Raw genomic sequence first — 24,092 nt, 5'->3', positions numbered from 1 at the left:
CTCATTTCCGGTGAGGGTTGGATTCCGCTAAGGCTGCCCTTTGTCACCGATTCTGTTCATAACTTTTATGGACAGAATTTCTCGGCGCAGCCGAGGTGTCTAAGGGGTCCGGTTTGGTGGCCTCCCTATTGCATCTCTGCTTTTTGCAGATGATGTGGTTTTGTTGGCTTCATCAAGCCATGACCTCCAACTCTCACTGGAGCGGTTCGCAGCCACGAGTGCGAAGCGGCTGGGATGAGAATCGGAACCTCCAAATCTGAGACCGTGGTCCTCAGTCGGAAAAGGGTGGCGTGCCCTCTCCAGCTCGGGGATGAGATCCTGCCCCAAGTGGAGGAGTTCAAGTATCTTGGGGTCTTGTTCACGAGTGAGGGAAGAATGGAACGGGAGATCGACAGGCGGATCGGTGCAGCGTCTGCAGTGATGCGGACTTTGTATCGGTCCGTCGTGGTGAAGAAGGAGCTAAGCCGAAAGGCGAAGCTCTCGATTTACCGGTCGATCTCCGTTCCTCCCCTCACCTATGGTCACGAGCTGCGGGTCGTGACCGAAAGAACAAGATCCCGGATACGAGCGGCCGAAATGAGTTTCCTCCGCAGGGTGTCCGGGCTCTCCCTTAGAGATAGGGTGAGAAGCTCGGTCATCCGGGAGGATCTCAGAGTAGAGCCGCTGCTCGTCCACATCGAGAGGAGCACATGATTCGGATGCCTCCCCGTTGAGGTGTTCCGGGCACGTCCCACTGGGAGGAGACCCCGGGGACGACGCAAGACACGCTGGAGAAACTATCTCTCTCGGCTGGCCTGGGAACGCCTCGGGATCCCCCCGGAAGAGCTGGATGGAGTGGCTGGGCAGAGGGAAGTCTGGGCGTCCCTGCTAAAGCTACTGCTCCCGCGACCCGACCTAGAAAATGGATGGATGGATGTATTACCCTGTTACTTGCAATGTAGTAATACTAAACTTAAATGATTACGCAAATGGAATACAACTGTCTTTATTTAAATGCAAAGGATGTATTCAGCAATCTTTTTGAAATAATATTAGATGACTATCTGCTTTGTGATCTATGAGAAATAAAATATCATTTATATGTCATGTATGTCACTGTACCGTTGAGCCGGACAAACGAAATGACATGACGGTTTACCTCGTGTTTTCCTTTAAAACATAACAATTCTAAAAAAGGAATGGGTCGTTTTACAAAAATGCTGGCGCCTAAATGGTCCTTCAATTCCGGAATGAGCCATGCACGCGATTCCTGTTTTCGACGAAAGAATGGCGTGCACGCGGACGCTGGAGCTCACAGCTAGGCGTGCGCGTGCTTGTGCGTCTCTTCCGACGTCGGGAAAACGAAAGTCAAGAGGCGGAAACCGCAACTCAGCTCGCCTATAAATAAAGTGCGCATGAGGCGAGCTTCCGCATTCAACTTGCAGCACAGCTTCAGGCAGACGGATGTCACGCCATGTAAGTTGTGAATTTATTATTATTATTATTATTATTATTATTATTATTATTATTTTCCATTTGAAATTCATTGTCCTGTCATTTTTGAATTCACACTAGCGTACAAATACTTACTTGCTTTGTAATTGCGCAGTTATGTTATCAGAATCCATGTACGCACGCGTTACACTTACTGGACAAATGAGATGAGATGGAGCTTAACAATAATATTTACATTACTTGTGTTTCTAACATCGTAATCACGCTGTGGATTACTCACACACGAATACCAAATATGACAATACAGTGAAAAAGGGCTTCGAATTGACTTAATTCAAACATTAATCGGATGGTACCGTGTATTATTCTATTTTCGAGGAGAAGAGGGGAAAATGTACGTGAGCAAATGAAGTAGTTTGTCCACTTTCAAGTATATATTAGAGAATGTTTGTCCACTTTCAAGTATATATTAGAGAATGTAATCAGAATATACGAGTGAACGGTTGTGCTGTTGGGAAACCATCGTTTTTGTCGAATATAATGGTGAGTTGACGTATTCTGTTACTCGCTCATCCCTTTTCTGTTGAAAAGAAACTGATGATCACGTGCAGTTCTCTCATTCAGCCTACAGAGAGCGCACTTTTGCACAACGAAACGAAAGTGAAACTGCAGGAGAAGGAAAGGAAAACTCGCTTTTAGGGCCACAGAGCCTAATCAGACGACAAATGGGCCAGACCTTGAAAATCATAGCATAATTACTGTCAATAACAATACATATGTGCTTTCCCCTTTGTTTTAATGCAAATCAATACAAGTACATCCAGGAAAATCTTTTGTTCCATGAACTAACCTTTAACAAAACTTTAAGAACTACCTCAGATTTCTTGTATAAAAAAAGAAAGTGTGCACGTTAGTACCTATTTCGTGGCAACAAATGAGCGTTTTGTGTGCATGCTATATCTATATTGTCCTCACAGTTACTTTTTAAATTCTTTATTATTATTTTTTTTTTTAACCTCATGTCAGGTCTGGGGCTCTGTAAACATCATTTCCCGTGTCCCAATTTAACTCCAAGTGCCAAGGTCTCTCCAATTACTCAGCTCAAATTATTCTTATTTTCTTCCCATTTCCAGTGATCCAGCTTTGTAAAACTGAACAAGCAAGAATACCTCGTAAATGTGGAGAAGAGGACAAAAAGACGGCATGAACCACAGTGAGAAACCTTTTTTTTTTTTTTTAAATGGGAGGCACTAATCTGTGTTTCGTTGTACTTTCCTTTGACCTTTTTTAAGGTTTTCTTACATGTGACATTCCCCCGACATATGCAGATATCGGACAACGCACTGATGAAGGAAGAGGAAGTAGACATGGAGGCACACACGACAGAAGCAATAGAGGCCGCCTGATGAGACTCGGCCAACCAGAGGTGGTAGATGCGAAGGGAGGAGGTAGTGGAGCACTTAAACGTAATGAGGAGATGGCTGGAGGAGGGGGGAATTTGTGGCTAGGGAGCGAAGGAGCGCTCGGCGAGAAATACCAAAAGAATTGGATGGTATTTGAATATGGAGGGAAAGGAGCTCAGAGAGGGGGAGGAGCCGGCGGGAGTGGATGTCAAGGGGGCGGGGAAAGGCAAAGATATCGTACAGGGTCCAATGGAAGAAGAGACGGCGCTGGTGAAAGACAGCGTTGTAACAGGGGGGGATCGGCTTCCACAAGCAGAGACGCAACCCCGCAGGGTCCTCGAGGTGCTAGCAGGGCAAGACGTCAAGAGGGCGGGGAAAGACAAGCATGTCGTACGGGAGGAGACGGAAGAAGAGACGGCACAGGTAATAGTCAGAGTCGTAACAAAGAGAGTTCCACAAGCAGAGATGGTGTGCCGCAAGGTCCTCGATGGACACGCGGGAGAGGACATCAAGGAGACAGGGAAAGACAAGGACGTCAGACGTGGCGCGACGGAAGAAGAGATGACACCGGTGACAGCCAGAGTCAGAACCGAGGGAGCGCCGCATGCAGAGACGGTGTGCCGCAGGGTCCTCGACTGGGCTTTAAATCCCTCCAGGAGCTTTCCGAAAAGGAGCCGTCCGTCGTGGCCTTTACCCTGTGCTCTCACCCGGCTCTGCCGGGTATGCTACTGGAGACCGACATGAGGCAGGACCTTGTGGAACTCCTCTGCCTGGTGCTCAGCAAAGCCTTCAAGTCGCACTCCAACCGAGTCACTCTGCAGCGCCTGGCTAGCATCTTAAAAGACTCTGGCTTCTTTCGCACCACCCTGCCCCACTACCTGGCAGGCATGAGGTCAGAGTCCAGGCCGGACCGCAGAAGACAATACCCTTTGCACATAGAAAACATTGTGCTGATTCTTACACAGGTAAGCCGATCCAGGGGAGCTAAAATTGAGTTTCCTGGATTTCAAATCTTACATATTAATGTCGTACACTGTATGATTGTTGTTATTGTCAAGATCTCACTGTATGACTTAATTGCCTATTCACGCTGAAGACTCTCCATAACTTTCTCTAACAGCCCAAACTAAACTTAGCTTCTCCCTGATGTACAAAGCTTGTTTCCCAGTCGAGATGTAGGCCTATCACTTCAACACACTTCCGTGACACGTTCCAATTTAAATAGACATTTTGAGTCGTCACTTAACCTAACGACGTGTATTCCGAATGTGGGAGTGCTCCGAAAAAACACAGGCAATTACAGGGTGAACATGCAAACTCCACACAGGAGGATCGGAGCCGAGCCTCTCTTTCAGGATGCGAAACAGAATTTATGTTCATAGTGTACTGACGGACGGATCAATTTAAGGAGAAAAAAAAAAACAGACTAGCACTTAGTCATGCACAGACCTCTGTAATAATGATAGTGGATCGACTGGTATGAGTGAACTCTGCAAAGTTGCCTGGAAAATCTGTACTCTGTTATTTTCAGCTCATCCTGCTAACCAACTAAAACATTCGCACTGAGTAACCGTCCCATATACTCGCTCTTTAGGTCCTCACCAACTTCCCCGCTAGCTCCACCGAAGCTGTCAGCTTGCTACTGACGCTGCTCCGAGCCTCCACGGACGAACTGAGGACAGCAGGAGTTAATGTATCAGCTGAGTTGGTGGAGAAAGTGCAGAGGCTTGAGGATCTGGTCAAGCACCTCCAGGAGAGGTCTCGGGAAGGAACTCTCCACAAGAGCAGGGACACCTATGGTCTTCTTCCGTTTGGTTTGTCAGGTAATGAAGGTGTAGCTCTTATAACAGGGCTTTTCAAAAACCAGCCCATGAGTGTGACGCCTACTAATATTAACAAATGGATTTTACATCGATCTTTTCTAGCTATTGGTTAAGATGCAGAGAAGCGAATAATAACTAGCATAGTTTCTTTTTGGAATGCCACCGTGAATAAAGATAATTCAGTATCAGAAGCAAAAACGGTTTGCTCCACTTTGTGCTCCGTGTCAAGGTCCCATTTGTCAACATATAACATTAATGATCCTCAAGTAAACATTGATCATCAGCTTGATCTTGTTTTGTGACCAAATGTAGACATGTGATCCCACTGCTGCTCATTGCAGTGGTGGATCTCTTCCAGTTGGATACAGTTTAGACACTTGTGTTTAAGAGGTTTTGGTAGTTGTGACAATGACTACCTTTGCTACAAACCCAGGTGAAGAGGACGAGGCCCCGGTTTTCAGGACCATGCCCATCTACCCAACTCCTGAGGAGTTCGTCCAAGACCACAGGCCCTTCCTCAGACCAAACATCACTTCGCAGCGATACACAAACACCCTCATCTACCTGGACACACACTTCAGGCTCATGAGGGAGGACTTGGTGCGGCGACTCCGCGAAGGGATCCAGCAGTTACGGCAGATGCAATTGCAGGCAAACAATGCGGAGCTGAAGAAAAAGCACTTTGACGACATCCTTGTCTATTTTGATGTGAAACTGGAAGCGCAAAAGTACATGCTGACTGGTCTTGCCTATGTTGTCCAGTTTGATGTCGAACCATTCAAGGTTAGCTCGGACATCCACAAATTTGGGATATTGGGATTTTGGGCCAAATTTCTGGATGAATCTAAATCACGCGATGACTTTTACAGGTGTACTTAATTGGACCTTCTCTAAACGTTTCAGTGCAAATGTACAACTGTTCTCTGTTTCAGTACTTTGTCCACAACTTGCTGTCCTCTAACCATTCACAACAGGTGTTTGATCCATGAATTGACCAATACATTTTCTGATTCAATTGAAATGATTATTGAACATTTTGACATTATGAAATGGCACCTAACAATTGATGAACAAATGTCGATGAACACTGTTCATCAATTGTTAGGTCTACATAGATCACAGTACCTTGCCGTTGCGAGGCTTCAAGGCAAGGCAGCTTTATTTATATAGTACAACCTTTAAAAGCATTTCAAAACAAAAGAGCAAATAGATATTGAAAAACTAAGTACAGCTCAAAGAGGATGTTCTAAGAGAGAAGTGGCCACTGAGATTAGACTCCCAGAATGCCATCAGCAGGTTGCAACAGAGATACAGAGCGGACGTCCTTGAAAAAATGGTCGATTTGTTGCATCAAACACCTGTTGTGATTTTTTCCAATCAGCTTCTTGTTAGAGAAAAGCAAGTTGTTCAAAAAGTACTGAAACATTAAAGAGTTGGATATTTGCATTAAAACGTTTAGCAATTTATTTAGCATTTTAGGTTCATCTTGAAATATGCTTAACTGTTTTGAGTATTGTACTTCTATCCATCCATCCATAAATCCATCCATTTTCTGAACCAGTTACTTGTTGACTTAAAGTGAGATGACACAAGAAGAACACACTTAATTGAGTGAAATATTACTGTGTGCTTAATCATTCTCCCTCCCCCCAATTGTCCCTCTTCAGTTTTTGCGCTGGGAGAACTCAAGGAGATTGCTCTACGGCTCCCTGGTCTGCCTCTCTTGTGATAATTTCGAGAGCTTCCTGTATGCCACGGTGGCAGACCGGGATCCCAAGAGCCTTAACGAGGGGAAGGTCACCATTATGTTCACGGACGACAGCAGATTCAAGCTGGCCAGAATGGAGGTAGGCAGCACGTTGGTTTGGTCGACTGGTGTCACCAAAACAAAGGCTGTCCGAAGAGACTAATCATATTTAATCCATCAGAAAGAGCAAGTGTTTTTGATGGTTGAGACCCCCGCCTACTTTGAGGCCTATCGGTATGTTCTGGAAGGCCTGCAAGAACAAGATGAGGATTTACTTCCCTTTCAAAGGTGGGCAAAATTACAAATGTGTACAACAGCATAACATTTCGTCATTGAAAAACATTGTCCTGTCCCAAGTGTTGTGCAGGGGTATTCTGAACTCGCAAAAAGAAAAAAAAAAAAGAAACTGGTGAAGAGTAGAGAAGTCAAGTAATGGCAGCAGTAATCATACATGAGATATCATAATGAGGAACTCAGGTGAGTATGGTAAGCAAAAGCAATCATCTAAAAAATGACTTTGTTCCATTTATTTCCTCATGGAGTTTGGTTCATGTTTGGCCAAGCTCTTATCTACAACTGTGTAAAGCAGGGGTGTCAAACTCTTTTTTTTTTTGTCTCTTGGACCGCATTGTAGTTATGATTTCCCTCAGAGGGCCGTTAGAACAGTGGAACTATATAAATGTTTAATCACCAAAACATATTATTACCATTACACAACAAATTGAGGGATAACTAGTTTTGAAATCAGAAGACAAGGATAATGGTTTGTTCAAGTATTGTTTAAGTTACTGTAGAAGAAGTGTTTGGTAACAGAAAAAATATTATTATGACAATTTGGAATTTGGGTACAGATTTTAGCAAAAATCACAGAAGTTGACGAGCATGATTTGCTTTCGCGGGCCACATAAAATAAGATGTGGCGGGCTGCATCTGGCCCCCGGGCCTTGAGTTTGACACCTATGGTGTAAAGTCTTTTCCAGCACATCACAGAAAGTCACAAGTAGTGTTGATAAATTTGGTTCAATTTATAGACTCGGGCATTTCTGAGTCACTCGCTAAAGAGATCTAGTTCTCTTGAGTCGGTGTTGTTGTTGTCCCCCACACCCCAAGTCAACAGAATTGTCTGAGTACGCTGACTCCAGTTCATGGACCAAATCATCTGCTAGTTTGCCTTGTTTACTTGGCGACAACTAGCCTGATCCAGGTTAAGGGAGACCTCAGACATTTGTTTTCTCATTCAGATCGAAGATTAGAATCCTTAACCTGGCTGATCCAGGAACTGACCACCTCTATAGTCAAAGGGCTCAAGATCTAGACTGTGTTTGCGCCCATGAACCCAGGAATTGCCGAAGGAAAAACCTGTGATAAGTGAGGGAAAACATCAATTAATGGGAAAAACTGTTTATTCAGCAAATTCAGGCAGTCAGACGACCACATCTTTTGGTTTGTTGAATTTGATAAGCTCACATTACAACACTGCCCCTACAGTGTACGCCCTCGACTCATCACCTTTTCCTGGATGCAGAGTCCAATCTACAGTATAGATACAGCATATATGCACTTCGGTCAACATCTATTTCTGGACATTGATGGTTCATCGCTATCCTTCCATGTTCTCATCATAATTCTGAATTGCAATGCAGGATTTTAAAGTAACATAGATGCAGTTACTCGAATTAAAAAGATTGCATCGGCGTTGACGTACGAGCCACCTGGTTGCGTTTCTTTTCTTTTCCGAAGTGTATTCTTTCTTAGTGTATGCTGGCTTCAATCTTTCAATAAACAGCAAATTAATTTATCCTTTACATGTTTATGATGATCTGTGTATCTAACATCCTGTTACCCTGGGGGTCCTTCAGGGCTCTGTCTTGGGACCCCTTGTTTTCTTGTTTTTGTCTACTTATTTTTGTGAATTTACAATTCCTTTATTATTATAGCCAGCTGTACTTTTTCACCACATCTGATTGATGTAGCTGTGTCCTTTTCATCACACAACTGGTAAATGATTTCATGATGTCTCACATTCCAGGTATATCGTGGAGTGTAGCAAAGATGTGCAGCCCCCAGCATATCTGCCAGGAAGCGACATTTATGACCTGTCATCCATCGCTGAAGCTAACTACAAGGAGCGCATCCGACCCTTTCACAGCCTGAATGTAGATGCCTGGCCTAAGAAGGAGGTGTTTAGCTTGGATGATTCCCAGATGAGTGCCCTCGAACTGGCTCTCACCAAGGAGCTGGCCATTATACAGGGACCCCCCGGCACTGGTAATCTGAATTCCTTTCATGAACATTTATCAAGTCACAAGTTTTTGCGGCGCTGCAGACAATATTTTTCTTCCTGTATGTGATTTTCTTTAGGAAAAACCCATGTCGGCTTAAAGATAGCACAGGCTCTCTTGGATAATGACAGTCTTTGGAAAAACACAGGGAGAAATTCTCAGATGCTGGTAGTGTGTTACACCAACCATGCGTTGGATCAGTTCCTTGAGGGTAAGCTGTGAGGGCAGTTGAATCTGATGTACAATCAGCAATGGGTCACATTTGATTTTAAAATGGACAGGTCATTCATTGACAAGGTAAATACAACCAAAAAAAGTTAAAATGGGTCTTTACCCACCCTGTGTTAAATATGTAACATGCACCTGTAATGTGTTTACTGTATTCCACTGCCCTATTCCTGTTTATCAATCTCAGCATATGGTTGAATGAGAATTGATATGGCGGCAAGAATGAAAGGAAATAAAATGTTTTACATTGACAATGATAGACTTTTATTGAATGATTCACCATGTATTTACTTCTGTATTAAAGGGATCTATAAGTTTATGCCCAGGGGCATCGTGCGAGTGGGGGGCCGCAGCAACAGTGAGCTCCTGAAGAGTTTCAACCTGAGAGAAGTGGCTCTTTCACTCATGTTCAAACAGCGACAGCCGTCTTACCTGCGCCATGCATTCAAAGAGGTGAGCTTGATGGCAGAGTTCCGTTCCTATGCCGGCGACGTACATAACCCAAATTTCTTCGTGAGTCGAGATGCATCGACCACTTGCCAACGCAGTAGTAAAGTCATGATTACGATATATTTTGTATGAAAAACACATTCGGGTCGAAAATATAAAACAAAAATGAAAAAGCGCGGCCGTAATTGAGCGTGCCTCGTGCAGCGTGACAACATATTTCATTGTGTGCCGCTCATAACCGCAATCAGCTGTTCATCCTAAATATAATCGGTTGCAAACAATGTTCAACAAAATCAACTTAATTAAGTGTGAATCTTAGTCTTGAAGTTGATTGTTGTCTTTACATATGTGTTGAAAAGGTTCACTTGGAGTTGCATGCTTTGGAGGATGAGATTAAGAAACACGGCCGCCAACTTCATTGTTCTCGAACCGGTATCCTGCAAGAGAAAATCCTCGAGAAATTCATAATGGAAAAACACTGGAGCAGTCTGCACCAACCACTTGTGAGTATGTAGAATGTACCGTATACATAGAGCCCGCACAAGGCGTAAGACAACAGAGCACTTGCTTTGGCACCTGAGAACAATTAGAGGTTAACAGGGCCTGGAGTACAATTGTATTTTATTTTTTAAAAAGTAAAATGTTTGGGTTGAGGTAATTTTTTTTTTCTTTTCTTTTTTTTTTTTTTTTTTTTTATAAATAATATTTTTTGCACATTTTACATTTATGCATTAAGACCTAATCATTCCACTTGATACGTGTTTTAAAAAAAAATAATAATAATTTGTTTTTTTGTCTTTGCTAGACATTTTATGGTTTATTTTATTCAATCCTCTGTTTTTGTATATAGCTTAAATAAGTGAGTTTATTTGTTGTTCTTGCACTACAAATTATTCTGCACGTTGCTGTTGCATTTTTTTAAGACCAAAAATCAGATGTCATTTTTACAATAAATGCATAGTATACTGTTTTATTTTTGTTACTGTTGCTAGGCCGATACTTAATGCTTTATCGCTTGAAATGTTGTGTATATCAACACCAGTCATTTCTTGTAGTTCAACACTGTCGTAATAATTGTATATGTTTAGGAATGATCAATAATGAATATTATTGGCAAAAATAGAGCGCCCCACAATTAAAGTGCGTGTGTGTGTGTGTTCATGTAAATGGATGAACTTGGTATAAAAAAAATAAAAAACAAACTTTGTCAATGCAGGATCTCGGAATATGGAACGGCAGGTCCAGTTTAATAACGGAGTGGTTAGGGTTGGGTCCCGGAGGCATCCTCCAGATGGAGACAGAGGACACAAATATGGATGAAGGTGAGCGAGAAGAGGTTGTTGCCTCAACAGTGGTGTGTGCAAGTTATAGACAGATAGAGATAGCAGAAAGAAATGCATAGAATTGGATTTTCTCAGATCGGGATCAGGCCACGATCATATGAGGACTAAAAAAAAACCAAAACAGATAGGAATCAGATCTATGCCAATTTGAAACAAACTTTTAAAAATGAATTATTTCTGGCCTAGAAGTTTTCTACATACACTACAATGCGTCTCACCGGAATTATGAAACGGTTAACGGTTAACAATTATGATACGATTTATGTCAACTAGCATGATGCGAGTCACTGCAATAAAATGTGACTCACTTGAATCATGGAACATTTAACTCCGATTATACGATTCGTTCCAACTAACTTATGATGCTATTCCCTCCAACTACGAAAAGATGCGAGACAATACAAATCAATCCAATTAAAATATGAATTAGTACAATTCCTATAAAATACAATTAACTGTAATTATGATACAATTTACTCCGACTACAAAGCAACTCATTGAAATTTAGAGGTGATTAACTACAATTAAGATGCCATCTTGCTTGACACATCCAGAATGTTGTCAGTCTCAGTGCATGTCTTGTTGAGGATGTTTAAAGTGACAAATTGTGATTCTTCAGTTTCTCATATGCCACCGCATCATAGATAACTATGGCGATAAATTGATGCGTATAATTTTTTTTTAAACATCCTTAATAGGCACAAAATTAGAATTTGGTGTTTAAGACTTGTGAAAAATCCGTCCCTGGTGCTGCAGATGAGGTCGTGACAGAGTCAGAACAGGTGCAACTCATTGAAGTCACAGAGGAGGCCGATCTGATCCAGGCGGAACGCATCATTGAGGACAACATTGACACTAAACGCAGGTATGACGCCAAAAAGGAACATCTCATGGAGGCGATGGCCCTCAAAACAATGCAGAAATCTATGCTGGCGATGAGCTTGGATCAGGATGACAAAAAGCCTGAGGAGACAGAGCAAGAATGGACGGTAAACTCTCTGTTCCAATCGCTTCAATCCCATTGATAACCAACAAGTTCAAGGTTAAAAAATGTGTCTGCCCCACCTTCCTTCTCTCTTTAGTTTCAACGGGACCAGAAACGGAAGATGAAGCGCAAAATCACAAGAGAGCTGGGCAATGAGACCGCTATGAGTGAAGCAGAGGAAAGGAGAATCCTGGATATTTGGGCCCTCAGCATGGCAGACCGATGGAGACTCTATCGGTCAGTCTTCATTGACACCCACTTGCCATGGTGCTTGTCGTATGCGATAGTGTAGAACTGCACTGACAGCTGTTTCTAATCAGTTACCTAAGCTGCATATTTATGTTGAAATGGCGTTGATCACAACTACTAACTACAAACTCAAAACTGATCATTTTGATCTTAAATCGTAAAGAGGGATGATTTGATACACTTGTAGCTTTCTATGTGATTTTTCACATACATTTCCAAACATATACAAGGATTAGGGTTGGGGCATATCATTTACATCTCGATTGGGCAACCCTTCGTGATCGAAGGCCCAGTGGCGGGCCGAACATTTGGCACCTGCATCTTGAGTGAAGACTTGTAATGCAGCCCTATGGGGGGCACAAGTCAGTGCAAACTGTAGGCCGGTCCCAAGCCCGGATAAATGCAGAGGGTTGCGTCAGGAAGGGCATCCGGCTTAAAACCTTGCCAAACAAATATGAGCGTTCATCCAAAGAATTCCATACCGGATCGGTCGTGGCCCGGGTTAACAACGTCCGCCACCGGCGCCGTCAACCTGCAGGGCGCTGTTGGAAATTCAGCTACTGTGGGTCGAAGTCGAAGTCAAAGAAGAAGAAGAAGAAGAGGTGGAAAGCGGGTTCTTCGGCAGAAAGACAAGAGGAAAACACAGAGCCTAGAACTGAATGTGGGGACTTTGAATGTTGGGACTATGACAGGAAAATCTCGGGAGTTGGTTGACATGATGATTAGGAGAAAGGTTGATATATTGTGTGTCCAGGAGACCAGGTGGAAAGGCAGTAAGGCTAGAAGTTTAGGGGCAGGGTTTAAATTATTTTACCATGGTGTAGATGGGAAGAGAAATGGAGTCGGGGTTATTTTAAAAGAAGAGTTGGCTAAGAATGTCTTGGAGGTGAAAAGAGTATCAGATCGAGTGATGAGGCTGAAATTTGAAATTGAGGGTGTTATGTGTAATGTGATTAGAGGCTATGCCCCACAGGTAGGATGTGACCTAGAGGTGAAAGAGAAATTCTGGAAGGAGCTAGATGATGTAGTTCTGAGCATCCCAGACAGAGAGAGAGAGTCGTAATTGGTGCAGATTGTAATGGACATGTTGGTGAAGGTAATAAGGGTGATGAAGAAGTGATGGGTAAGTACGGTATCCAGGAAAGGAACTTGGAGGGACAGATGGTGGTAGACTTTGCAACAAGGATGCAAATGGCTGTAGTGAACACTTTTTTCCAGAAGAGGCACGAACATAGGGTGACCTACAAGAGCGGAGGTAGAAGCACACAGGTGGATTACATCTTGTGCAGACGATGTAATCTGAAGGAGGTTACCAACTGTAAGGTAGTGGTAGGGGAGAGTGTGGCTAGACAGCATAGGATGGTGGTGTGTAAGATGACTCTGGTGGTGGGGAGGAAAATTAGGAAGACAAAGGCAGAGAAGAGAACCATGTGGTGGAAGCTGAGACAGGACGAGTGTTGTGCAGCTTTTCGGGAAGAGGTGATACAGGCTCTCGGTGGACGGGAAGAGCTTCCAGAACACTGGACCACTGCAGCCAAGGTGATCAGAGAAGCAGGCAGGACAGTACTTGGTGTATCTTCTGGCAGGAAAGGAGAGAAGGAGACTTGGTGGTGGAACCTCACAGTACAGGAAATCATACAAGGAAAACGGTTAGCTAAGAAGAAGTGGGACACTGAGAGGACCGAGGAGAGGCGAAAGGAATACATTGAGATGCGACACAGGGCAAAGGTAGAGGTGGCAAAGGCAAAACAAGAGGCATATGATGACATGTATGGCAGGTTGGACACTAAAGAAGGAGAAAAGGATCTATACAGGCTGGCCAGACAGAGGGATAGAGATGGGAATGATGTGCAGCAGGTTAGGGTGATTAAGGATAGAGATGGAAATATGTTGACTAGTGCCAGCAGTGTGCTAGGTAGATGGAAAGAATACTTCGAGGAGTTGATGAATGAGGAAAATGATAGAGAAGGGAGAGTAGAAGAGGCAAGTGTGGTGGACCGGGAAGTGGCAATGATTAGTAAGGGGGAAGTTAGAAAGGCATTAAAGAGAATGAAAAATGGAAAGGCAGTTGGTCCTGATGACATTCCTGTGGAGGTATGGAAGCATCTAGGAGAGGTGGCTGTGGAGTTTTTGACCAGCTTGTTCAATAGAATTCTAGTGCGTGAGAAGATGCCTGAGGAATGGAGGAAAAGTGTACTGGTGCCCATTTTTAAGAACAAAGGTGATGTGCAGAGCTGTGGCAACTATAGAGGAATAAAGTTGATGAGCCACACAATGAAGTTATGGGAAAGAGTAGTGGATGCTCGACTCAGGACAGAAGTGAGTATTTGCGAGCAACAGTATGGTTTCATGCCTAGAAAGTGTACCACAGATGCATTATTTGCCTTGAGGATGTTGATGGAAAAGTACAGAGAAGGTCAGAAGGAGCTACATTGTGTCTTTGTAGATCTAGAGAAAGCCTACGACAGAGTACCCAGAGAGGAACTGTGGTACTGCATGCGGAAGTCTGGAGTGGCAGAGAAGTATGTTAGAATAATACAGGACATGTACGAGGGCAGCAGAACAGCGGTGAGGTGTGCTGTCGGTGTGACAGAAGAATTTAAGGTGGACGTGGGACTGCATCAGGGATCAGCCCTGAGCCCCTTCCTTTTTGCAGTGGTGATGGATAGGCTGACAGATGAGGTTAGACTGGAATCCCCGTGGACCATGATGTTTGCAGATGACATTGTGATCTGCAGTGAAAGCAGGGAGCAGCTGGAGGAACAGTTAGAAAGATGGAGGCATGCACTGGAAAGAAGAGGAATGAAGATTAGCCGAAGTAAAACAGAATATATGTGCATGAATGAGAGGGGTGGTGGGGGAAGAATGAGGCTACAGGGAGAAGAGATGGCAAGGGTAGAGGACTTTAAATACTTGGGGTCAACCGTCCAGAGCAATGGTGAGTGTGGTCAGGAAGTGAAGAAACGGGTCCAAGCAGGTTGGAACGGGTGGAGGAAGGTGTCAGGTGTGTTATGTGACAGAAGAGTCTCTGCTAGGATGAAGGGCAAAGTTTATAAAACAGTGGTGAGGCCAGCCATGATGTATGGATTAGAGACAGTGGCACTGAAGAGAAAACAGGAAGCAGAGCTGGAGGTGTCGGAAATGAAGATGTTGAGGTTCGCTCTCGGAGTGACCAGGTTGGATAAAATTAGAAATGAGCTCATCAGAGGGACAGCCAAGGTTCGATGTTTTGGAGACAAAGTTAGAGAGAGCAGACTTCAATGGTTTGGACACGTCCAGAGGAGAGAGAGTGAGTATATTGGTAGAAGGATGATGAGGATGGAGCTGCCAGGCAAGAGAGCTAGAGGAAGACCAAAGAGAAGGTTGATGGATGTCGTGAGGGAAGACATGATGGCAGTTGGTGTTCGAGAGGAAGATGCAGGAGATAGGCTCTCATGGAAAAGGATGACGCGCTGTGGCGACCCCTAACGGGACAAGCCGAAAGGAAAAGAAGAAGAAGAAGATCTTGAGTGAAGACTTGTAATGCACCTCTGAATACCACCACTGTCTAAAAACATGCAGGTTAGCTTAATTGAAAACTCAATTTTCCACTGGTGTGAATGTGAGTCTGAGTGTTTTATCTATATGTGCCCTGAGATTGACTCTATTAGGCACCAGCTCACCCTGGATGGCGGTTTCAAGACAGGTGTATCTAATGAATTGGCACAAATCAATAACAAATGGCCTTCTTGTACGCCTGCAGGTTGTGGATGGTACGCTTCAGAGCCGATATCCGTAAGGACGCGGTAATCTACGAAGAGCAATACCAGGAGGCAGCGGACCGATACGCTGAAATCAAACGCGACGAGACTTTCACAATTCTTCAGATGGCCAAGGTACATACGACAAAGCCAGTAATGGTAGTCTCTCAAAATCAGCGTTTGGCAAGTTACCTCTCAAAATGTATTGCCAGTCTTTTAATTAGGTATCTTTGAATCACTCGCACCAAAAACAACAGCAAATTTCTAAAATATGACATTTAACACGCACGCACACACGGCACTTTTCTTTATTCAACCTTTGACACCAAGACAAAAACAAACAACAAAAACACACAAAAACAACAATGAACCCCCTTTGTATGGTGAATCCTCAAAACGATCAAACTTTGATGCCATGCTCTACCCACATTAGAAGGTGTAGGCTAGTAACATGTGGTACGTGGGGGGCCTCTATTGGCCTCAAATCATCATAAACTTAGAATTTTATGGCTGTAACACGTTCCAAAAAAGCGGGGACAGGGTCATGTTTACCACTGTGTTACATCACCTTTTCTTTTAACAAGATTCAACAAATGTTTGGGAACTGAGGACACTAATTGTTGAAGCTTTGTAGGTGAAATTCTTTCCCATTCTTGCTTGATGTGCCGCTTCAGCTGTTCAACAGTCCGGGGTGTCCGTTGTCGTATTTTACGCTTCATGACGCGCCACACATTTTCAATGGGAGACAGGTCTGGACTGCAGGCAGGCCAGTCTAGTACCCACACTCTTTTACTACGAACCCACGCTGTTGTAACACGTGCAGAATGTGGTTTGGTATTGTCTTGCTGAAATAAGCAGGGGCCTCCATGAAAAAGACTTTGCTTGGATGGCAGCATATGTTTCTCCAAAACCTGTATGTACCTTTCAGAATTAATGGTGCCTTCACAGATGTGTAAGTTACCCATGCCATTGGCACTAACACAGCTCCATACCATCACAGATGCTGGCTTTTGAACTTTGCATCCATAACCGTCCGGATGGTTCTTTTCCTCTTTGGCCCGGAGGACACGACGTCCTCAATTTCCAAAAACAATTTGAAATGTGGACTCGTCGAACCATAGAACACTTTTCCACTTTGCGTCACTCCATCTTAGATGAGCTCGGGCCCACAGAAGCCGGTGGCGTTTCTGGGCGTTGTTGATAAGTTCTTCATTCCTCAACTTACTCTTTTTTGCCACCTCTCCCAGGCCTGCTTTGGAACGTGTTGCAGCCATAAAATACAAAGTTAATGATTATTGGCTAAAAACGTTAAAGCTTATCAGTTTTAACATTAAATATATTGTCTTTGTAGTGTATTGGATTAAATATAGGTTGAACATGATTTGCAAATCATTGTATTCTGTTTTTATTTATGTTTAACACCCGACTTCATTGGAATTGGGGTTGTACACAGACATGAAGAAAAATAACTATTTTTTTTTTTGCCAAGCACATTGATATTTTATTATTGATATTATGATAGTTAAAAAAATACTTTGGAAATTATGCTATTTGGCTACCAATTTAAGAAAATTCCTTAATAGGAGTTTGTCAAGAACAAGTATTGGAATTCACCTAAAATGGCTGAATTCACCTAAAATGGCTGTTTCCAGTGTGTATGGCTCAGAAGTCAAGATTTTAGCCCCGTAATTGGCTTGATTTGCTATCACAATGTTGTAGATCAGGCCTGACGTGTATTTTGTGTAGAATGACAAAACTCCTTGCAGTGTGACATAATCTACGATCAACGATTTGGAAAAATGAAAAGTCGAGTGTTTGATTTTTTAAAATTTATTTATTATTATTTTTTTTATATCTTCCAAGAACACTCCTACATAGCATCTTGACGTCGGCCAATAGGACTGCGTCTTGCAATGGCTACCGCAGTAGTCGTTGTCAACATTTAGCTAGGTGGCTAAAAAACATTATGTTGCCGGCTTGCTAGCGGTATCAAAAGCACATGAACATGACCTCAAGCTCTCCGTGAAGAATGCCCAGCCCAAACCGTACTCTCCAGAGCACCCAGGGATGACAGCACACACAATTTTCTTCTTTTTGTCCTTTTTTTTTTTCCAACTCAAAACATCAGAACTAGCGCCTCTTCCTCTATGATTGTTGTTGTTGCCGCTATGTTAATAGTTATATCCAGTAGCGTTGACACGTTTTCCGGTCCCGCCTCCCCCGGCATCTTGATTTGAAGATTAGCCCAATGATCGTAAAAGACGGTATACGGTGATATCGTAATATGTGTCGTGTAGTGTTGCCAGTGTCCTGACCGAGACACGGCAGGATTTTATGGCAGTAGTCGGACATAGTGCCATCGTGAGAGATCAAATTTGCCTCGTTGTCTGATCCAAGCATGAATAGCAAAGTAAAATTCACAACTTTAAGGCGACGTCTTTGAGCCAAATAATCTTAATTGTTCTTTCTGCTGTCATAAGGTCATCGGCATGACTACGACAGGGGCGGCCAAGTTCCGGAAGGTCCTACAGGAGCTGCGCCCGCCTGTGGTGATTGTAGAAGAGGCGGCAGAGGTTCTCGAGGCCCACATCATCACCGCACTGAGTGACGCGTGTGAGCACCTCATTCTCATCGGAGACCACCAACAGGTAAGAAGCCGCACAGCAAATCAATACAGTGAACCTCTGCCTCGTCGCTAATTTATCTATTTTTTGTGCTCATTACATAAAGCACTTGTTATCTTGTGTGTAGTTTTGTTTCATGTTATGGGTTGTGTTCTTGTGACCCATGTTCACATTTTTGTCTTGCTTGTTAGGTTTCTAAAGAAAATAAAATTAAAATATAGATGGGATAAAGAGTATCATGTATTAATACATTTAATTTCCTCATCACACAAATGACACTGATTCAGTAGAATGGCTCACTTACAGTGTAAACTATTAATATATGCACTCATCAATAGTTTTTTTTGGGTGGGGGGGTCAATTCCTTGTGGTTTTTTAAAAAAAAAGATGATATTTGGGTTAGGTCCTGTTAAATGGAGTTTAACACACTTTTCTTTACATCCACACTTATACTCACCGTTTCACACACGCTCGTAATAGTAATCTTGCATTTCTGGAATTGTTAAAACCATCTTGTGCAGGCAGCCATGACTTAAAACGAATGGAGTACAGAAACCAGAAGATGGCACTGTTGATTCAGTTTTCACTTGTTTGCTGTCCAACGCAGCCGGAAAAAAAAACTATTGACTGTTAATAGATCATAGAAATGGCCATGCATGATTTAAAAAGACAAAAGAAAAATAAGTCAATGAACTGACTGAAATTTTGCCCATCAAATGCCCATCTGTGGCGTAAGCAATCAGCACACTGTACATCCAGCCATCCATTTTCCATAACGCTTGTCCCCATATGAGTCATGGGTTAGCGGTAGCCTTTCCCAGCTGATTTTAGTGAGATAAGCGAGGTACACCCAGGACTGGTTGCCAAACTCACACGGCACATACAGACAAACAATCATTCAATCTAGTCTTCAATCTACCGTGCATGTTTTGGGAATGTTGGAGGAAAGCCCAACCTGAGATTTGAACAGAGAACCTCAAAACTGTGAGGCAGGCATGCTAAGGCCAAGGTCACAGTGTTGCTCTTAAAATGTCCTAAATTATTACTAAACATGTATTATTCTTTCCACAGTTGCGCCCCAGTTCCACAGAGTATGACCTGGAAAGGAACTACAAAATGGGGGTGTCCATGTTTGAGAGGCTGGTCAATATGGGACTTCCTTTTGTCAGACTCAACCAACAGGTTGCAATATGTTTTTAATTGTGTGCTGTATGGAGTAACTTTGCTATATTTAGAAGGAGAGCAGATTCATTACACCGTTTACATTTCAGCATCGCATGCGCCCAGAAATCGCCCGCCTGCTGACTCCACACATTTATAAAGATCTGGAAAACCATCCCTCTGTGTTGAACTTTGAAAACATTAAGGTCTGTATTGTTTCCTTTGCCGCATTAGTAGTCCTTTTCGTACCAGTGATGCCTGTTTCGTGGATACAAAAATTACCGGGATATTTTGGGAGTTTTAACAACAAACCCATTCATCATTTTCTATAGTGCTTCCCAGCTGACTTTGGGCAAACCCTTGACTGGTTGCCAGCTAATTGCAGGGCACATCAAAACAAATAAACAAAAAATAGCCTCTCACATTCGGAATTTAAAGTCCTCAATCGACCTAACGTAGATGTTTTTGGGATGTGGGAGAACGTCAGAATACGCAAAGAAAACCCAAGGAAAATCCATACAAGCATGGAAACTCCACATAAGAAGGGCAGATTTTCAAATTCAAACTCTGGACCTCAGAGCTGTGGGGCAGACGTGTTAATCACTAGGTTACCGTGCTGCCCCCTTTGGAACTCAATCAAAATGTATTCCAGGAAGCTCCTTGAAGTTTTTAAAAATAAAACCAATACAATTTTAAATGCTGTACATATGGTCCTTATGATGCACTTTGGAATGGGTATACACACAAAAAAAGCAAATGAAAACAAAAACACTTGTGAGGAAGCATTTTAGTTTGGCGTTTGGAGCATATTTTCAAAATTGTAGGTTTTCTTGTGAGAACACAATAATTATTTGTATTTAAATTCTCTCTTACAGGGCCTGAAAACCAATTTGTTCTTTGTGGAGCACAACCAACTTGAAAAACAGTTCAAGGAGGCGAAAAGCCATCAGAACCTACACGAGGCCACGTTTGTAGTTGCTCTTTGCCGTTATCTTCTCCTTCAAGAGTATAAACCAGAGCAAATTACCATCCTAACAACCTACACAGCCCAGCTCCAATGTCTGCGCCGACTTATGCCAGCCAGCCAATTCTCAGGCGTCAGAGTCCATGTTGTGGATAAATATCAAGGAGAAGAGAATGACATTGTTTTGTTGTCTTTGGTGCGCAGCAACATGCAGGGTAAAGTCGGCTTCTTGAACATCTCCAATCGCGTTTGCGTCGCCTTGTCTCGGGCCAAGAAAGCTCTCTACTGCATCGGCAACAGTGAGATGCTGGGACAGGTCAAGCTGTGGAGCGACATCTTCAGCACCTTGAGGGAGAAGGATCAGGTCGGGGGTTCCCTGACCCTGTGCTGTCAGAATCATCCGGAGCGGCAAGTCCAAGCCTCTTGTGCTGATGATTTCAATCAGGCTCCCGAAGGAGGCTGCACCCAACCCTGTGAGTTCCGTTTGAACTGCGGTCATGTGTGCACAATTGTCTGCCACCCCTATGACCAGGACCACAAAAACTACAAATGCGTCAAGGACTGTACAAAAATTATATGCCTTTTGGGACACACGTGTACACTTGTTTGCCATGCACAGTGTCCAAAAGAATGTCCAGTCAGGGTTGAAAAGATCATACCTAAGTGTCAGCACAAACAGATGGTTCCCTGTCATCAGGACCCAGACACCTTCGTGTGCAAAATTCCTTGCCAGAGTACGCTCCAGTGTGGACATCGCTGTGGCTTGTGGTGTGGACTGCCGTGCACCAGCAGGTGCATGGTCAACGTCATGCTACAACTGAGGTGCGGCCACAGCCAGGAGGGCGCTTGTTTCTACCAAACTCAAGAAGATGAGCCTCCGTGTAAGACCCCGTGTGAGCAGCAGCTAATATGTGGCCATGCCTGTCGCGGAACGTGTGGCCAGTGTTACAATGGTCGCTTCCACTTCCCCTGTTTTCATCAATGCGACCGTCTTCTGATATGTTCCCACAAGTGCACAGGGCCCTGTACCCGTGACTGCCCCCCCTGTCAGAAGCCATGTGAGAACTGTTGCGTCCACAGCAAGTGCATGAAGATGTGTGGGGAGCCCTGCACTCCGTGCAATGAGCCTTGCGCTTGTCAGTGCCCTCACCAAAGCTGCAGCAAGCTTTGCCATGAGCCGTGCGATCGGCCGCCATGCACCCAGCCCTGTGCCCAGACCTTGGGTTGCGGCCACCCGTGCATCGGACTGTGTGGGGACAAATGTCCGAACAAATGTCGTATCTGTCACGAAGATGAAGTCACAGATATTTTCTTTGGAATGGAGGATGACCCTGAGGCTCGCTTCATCCAGCTGGAAGACTGCGGCCACATCATCGAACACACGTCCATGGACTCATACATGGATGACAAGAACCACACGAATAAAGAAGGGCAGGTGGCCATAAAGCTGAAGGACTGTCCAAAGTGTCGAACTCCGATCCGCAAGAACCTACGTTACGGATCTCAGATCAACAGAAGTCTGACAGCGATTGAGATGGTGAAGAAAAAGATAAATGGGGATCAGGTTGACACGAAGAAGCGCAGTGGGGAGCTTAAGATTTCTTTGCTGGGTCTATCTGGCCAAGGTATCCTTGGGGAAGACCAATACTTGCATATGGAACGCATTCTGACAAGCAACCACGTCACGGTAAATGACATATGGGTCCTGGAGAACAAGATGAACTTCCTGTTGAAGATTCAGAAATTACTGAAGGTTGTACGGGATGAGACAAACGCTGAAGTTAACAAGTTCAGGAACACGATAGACATCTTCCTGTTGTGGGTCAATAACTTCCACCAGAAATTCACTGAGCAGCAGATATTTGATTTGCAAAGAGAGGTGCAGAAGCTCATGCTCTGGGCGGAATTCATCGCCCTTTGCAGCACGGCAGTGAAACTAAGGAAAAGTAACAATATTGAAACTGAGAAACAGATAGTGGATGAGGCATTGGGAAAGCACGGCCAATTCACCGAGCAGGACGAACAAGGAGTGAACGAGGCCTTGAACGTGATGAAGCAAAAGGTCCCCGTCACAGGTTTGGGGATCAGCGACGAAGAGAGAAAGATGATCGTTTCGGCCATGAAGATGCGGTCTGGACACTGGTATCAATGCCCCAATGGCCACGTCTATGTTATTACTGAGTGCGGTGGGGCTATGGAGGCTCGACGCTGCACCGATTGCGATGCCATCATTGGCGGGGGCAACCACATGCTGGCCAGCGGCAACACAGTTGCGTCGGTGATGGACGGGGCACAGTACGGTGCTTGGTCCGAAGCCAACAACCTCATTAACTTCGGAGATCTTTACCTAGACTAGGCTTACATGCTATTTTATATTTTAATTTTTTACTTTACCATCAAGTATTTTTTTCTTCCAATTCCTAAACTACAGTGAACCTTCGCCATTTGCATGGGTTAGGGGCGGGATCAACCTTTGACGTGATTCGTACTCTCATGCTTTAAATATACCACAAACAACTCTTTATTGCTCGTACCTGTTGCTGTGTAGTGCGTTGTTACAAGCTGATCAGCTATTAACCGGCAACACAGTGAGACCTTTTTCTGCATCATTTTGAGAGGTTTACCGGACTGCTTTCTCAAGCAGAGCCTCGCCTGCCGGTCTGATCTCTATTGGAACTTTCATGCTGAATGTTTTCGAGCCGGCTGGCTAGCTGGTGGTAAACGCTAGCGATTCCACTGCTAACATGGCACCTTACAAGGAGCAGGGGAAAAAAAACACAATAATAAGCAAATTGGCATTGATAGGTGCCCTTTTCAGAAAAAGGTTTCTGTTATGTATTATGCATTCAATAGAAAAATAAGTAGGTGAGCTGAATGGCGATTCACGATTTGTACACAGACCTGCGGAATTTATTAATTTAAGTAATTTTGGGACGATAGAAGTCTTCAATTAACCTAACATGGATTTGTGGAGTCGATTCAAGCTGACTTATTGTGAGAAAGCGAGGTACTCTCCACAGAAGACGGCTCGAGCTGAGATTCGAACACGAAAGCTTTTGACTGAGACGCTCTAACCACGTTACGTAGTACAATAAAGTGGCATGCATAAAACAAAAGTGGCACTCTGTTGTTGTAAATTGTGTTGCTTTTATGGTATTGTTGTAACCGTTTCAACTCCTCTGCTGTGTTTGCTATGTCTTTGCGACACCAAAAATGCACATGGGTCCATGTATGGTCATCAAAGTAGTAAATAAAAAGAAGCCAAAAATGTCAATTAGTGTGTAATTATTTTGTGAATATTGGAAAAACCAATGAGAATTTTACAAAACATTTTTTTACTTTATGAGTACATATGAGCGCTTTTTACAAATTAAAAAAGTGATATTTATAATTATCATATTCATTCATTCATCTTCCATTCCACTTATCCTCACTAGGGTCGCGGGCGTGCCGGAGCCCACCCCAGCTACCTTCGGGCGAGAGGTGGGGTACACCCTGAACTAGTCGCCAGCCAATCGCAGGGCACATAGAAACAAATAACCATTCGCGCTCACATTCACACATACGGGCAATTTAGAGTCTTCAATTAATGCACGTTTTTGGGATGTGGGAGGAAACCGGAGCGCCCGGAGAAAACCCACGCAAGCACGGGGAGAACA

General features: G+C 43.7%; 1 protein-coding gene across 1 annotated transcript; it reads left to right on the top strand.

Annotated features, from left to right (window-relative positions):
* Nucleotides 1-1,334: 1,334 nt before the first annotated feature.
* Nucleotides 1,335-23,707, top strand: znfx1 (zinc finger, NFX1-type containing 1). The gene is made up of 19 exons (XM_061784560.1): nt 1,335-1,455; nt 2,568-2,647; nt 2,763-3,802; nt 4,432-4,660; nt 5,094-5,443; nt 6,328-6,507; nt 6,589-6,695; nt 8,437-8,675; nt 8,769-8,900; nt 9,222-9,370; nt 9,727-9,870; nt 10,584-10,689; nt 11,467-11,699; nt 11,793-11,932; nt 15,687-15,819; nt 18,165-18,332; nt 19,380-19,490; nt 19,580-19,675; nt 20,345-23,707. The coding sequence occupies exons 2-19, from the start codon at nt 2,611-2,613 to the stop codon at nt 22,787-22,789; spliced, it is 6,039 nt and encodes a 2,012-aa protein (XP_061640544.1). The 5' UTR covers nt 1,335-1,455; nt 2,568-2,610; the 3' UTR covers nt 22,790-23,707.
* Nucleotides 23,708-24,092: the final 385 nt, after the last annotated feature.

The sequence above is a fragment of the Phyllopteryx taeniolatus genome, chromosome 9 (assembly GCF_024500385.1).
Source record: "Phyllopteryx taeniolatus isolate TA_2022b chromosome 9, UOR_Ptae_1.2, whole genome shotgun sequence".
In the NCBI taxonomy this organism is placed as follows: Eukaryota; Metazoa; Chordata; class Actinopteri; order Syngnathiformes; family Syngnathidae; genus Phyllopteryx; species Phyllopteryx taeniolatus.
This window is presented reverse-complemented; position numbering and strand designations above follow the sequence as displayed.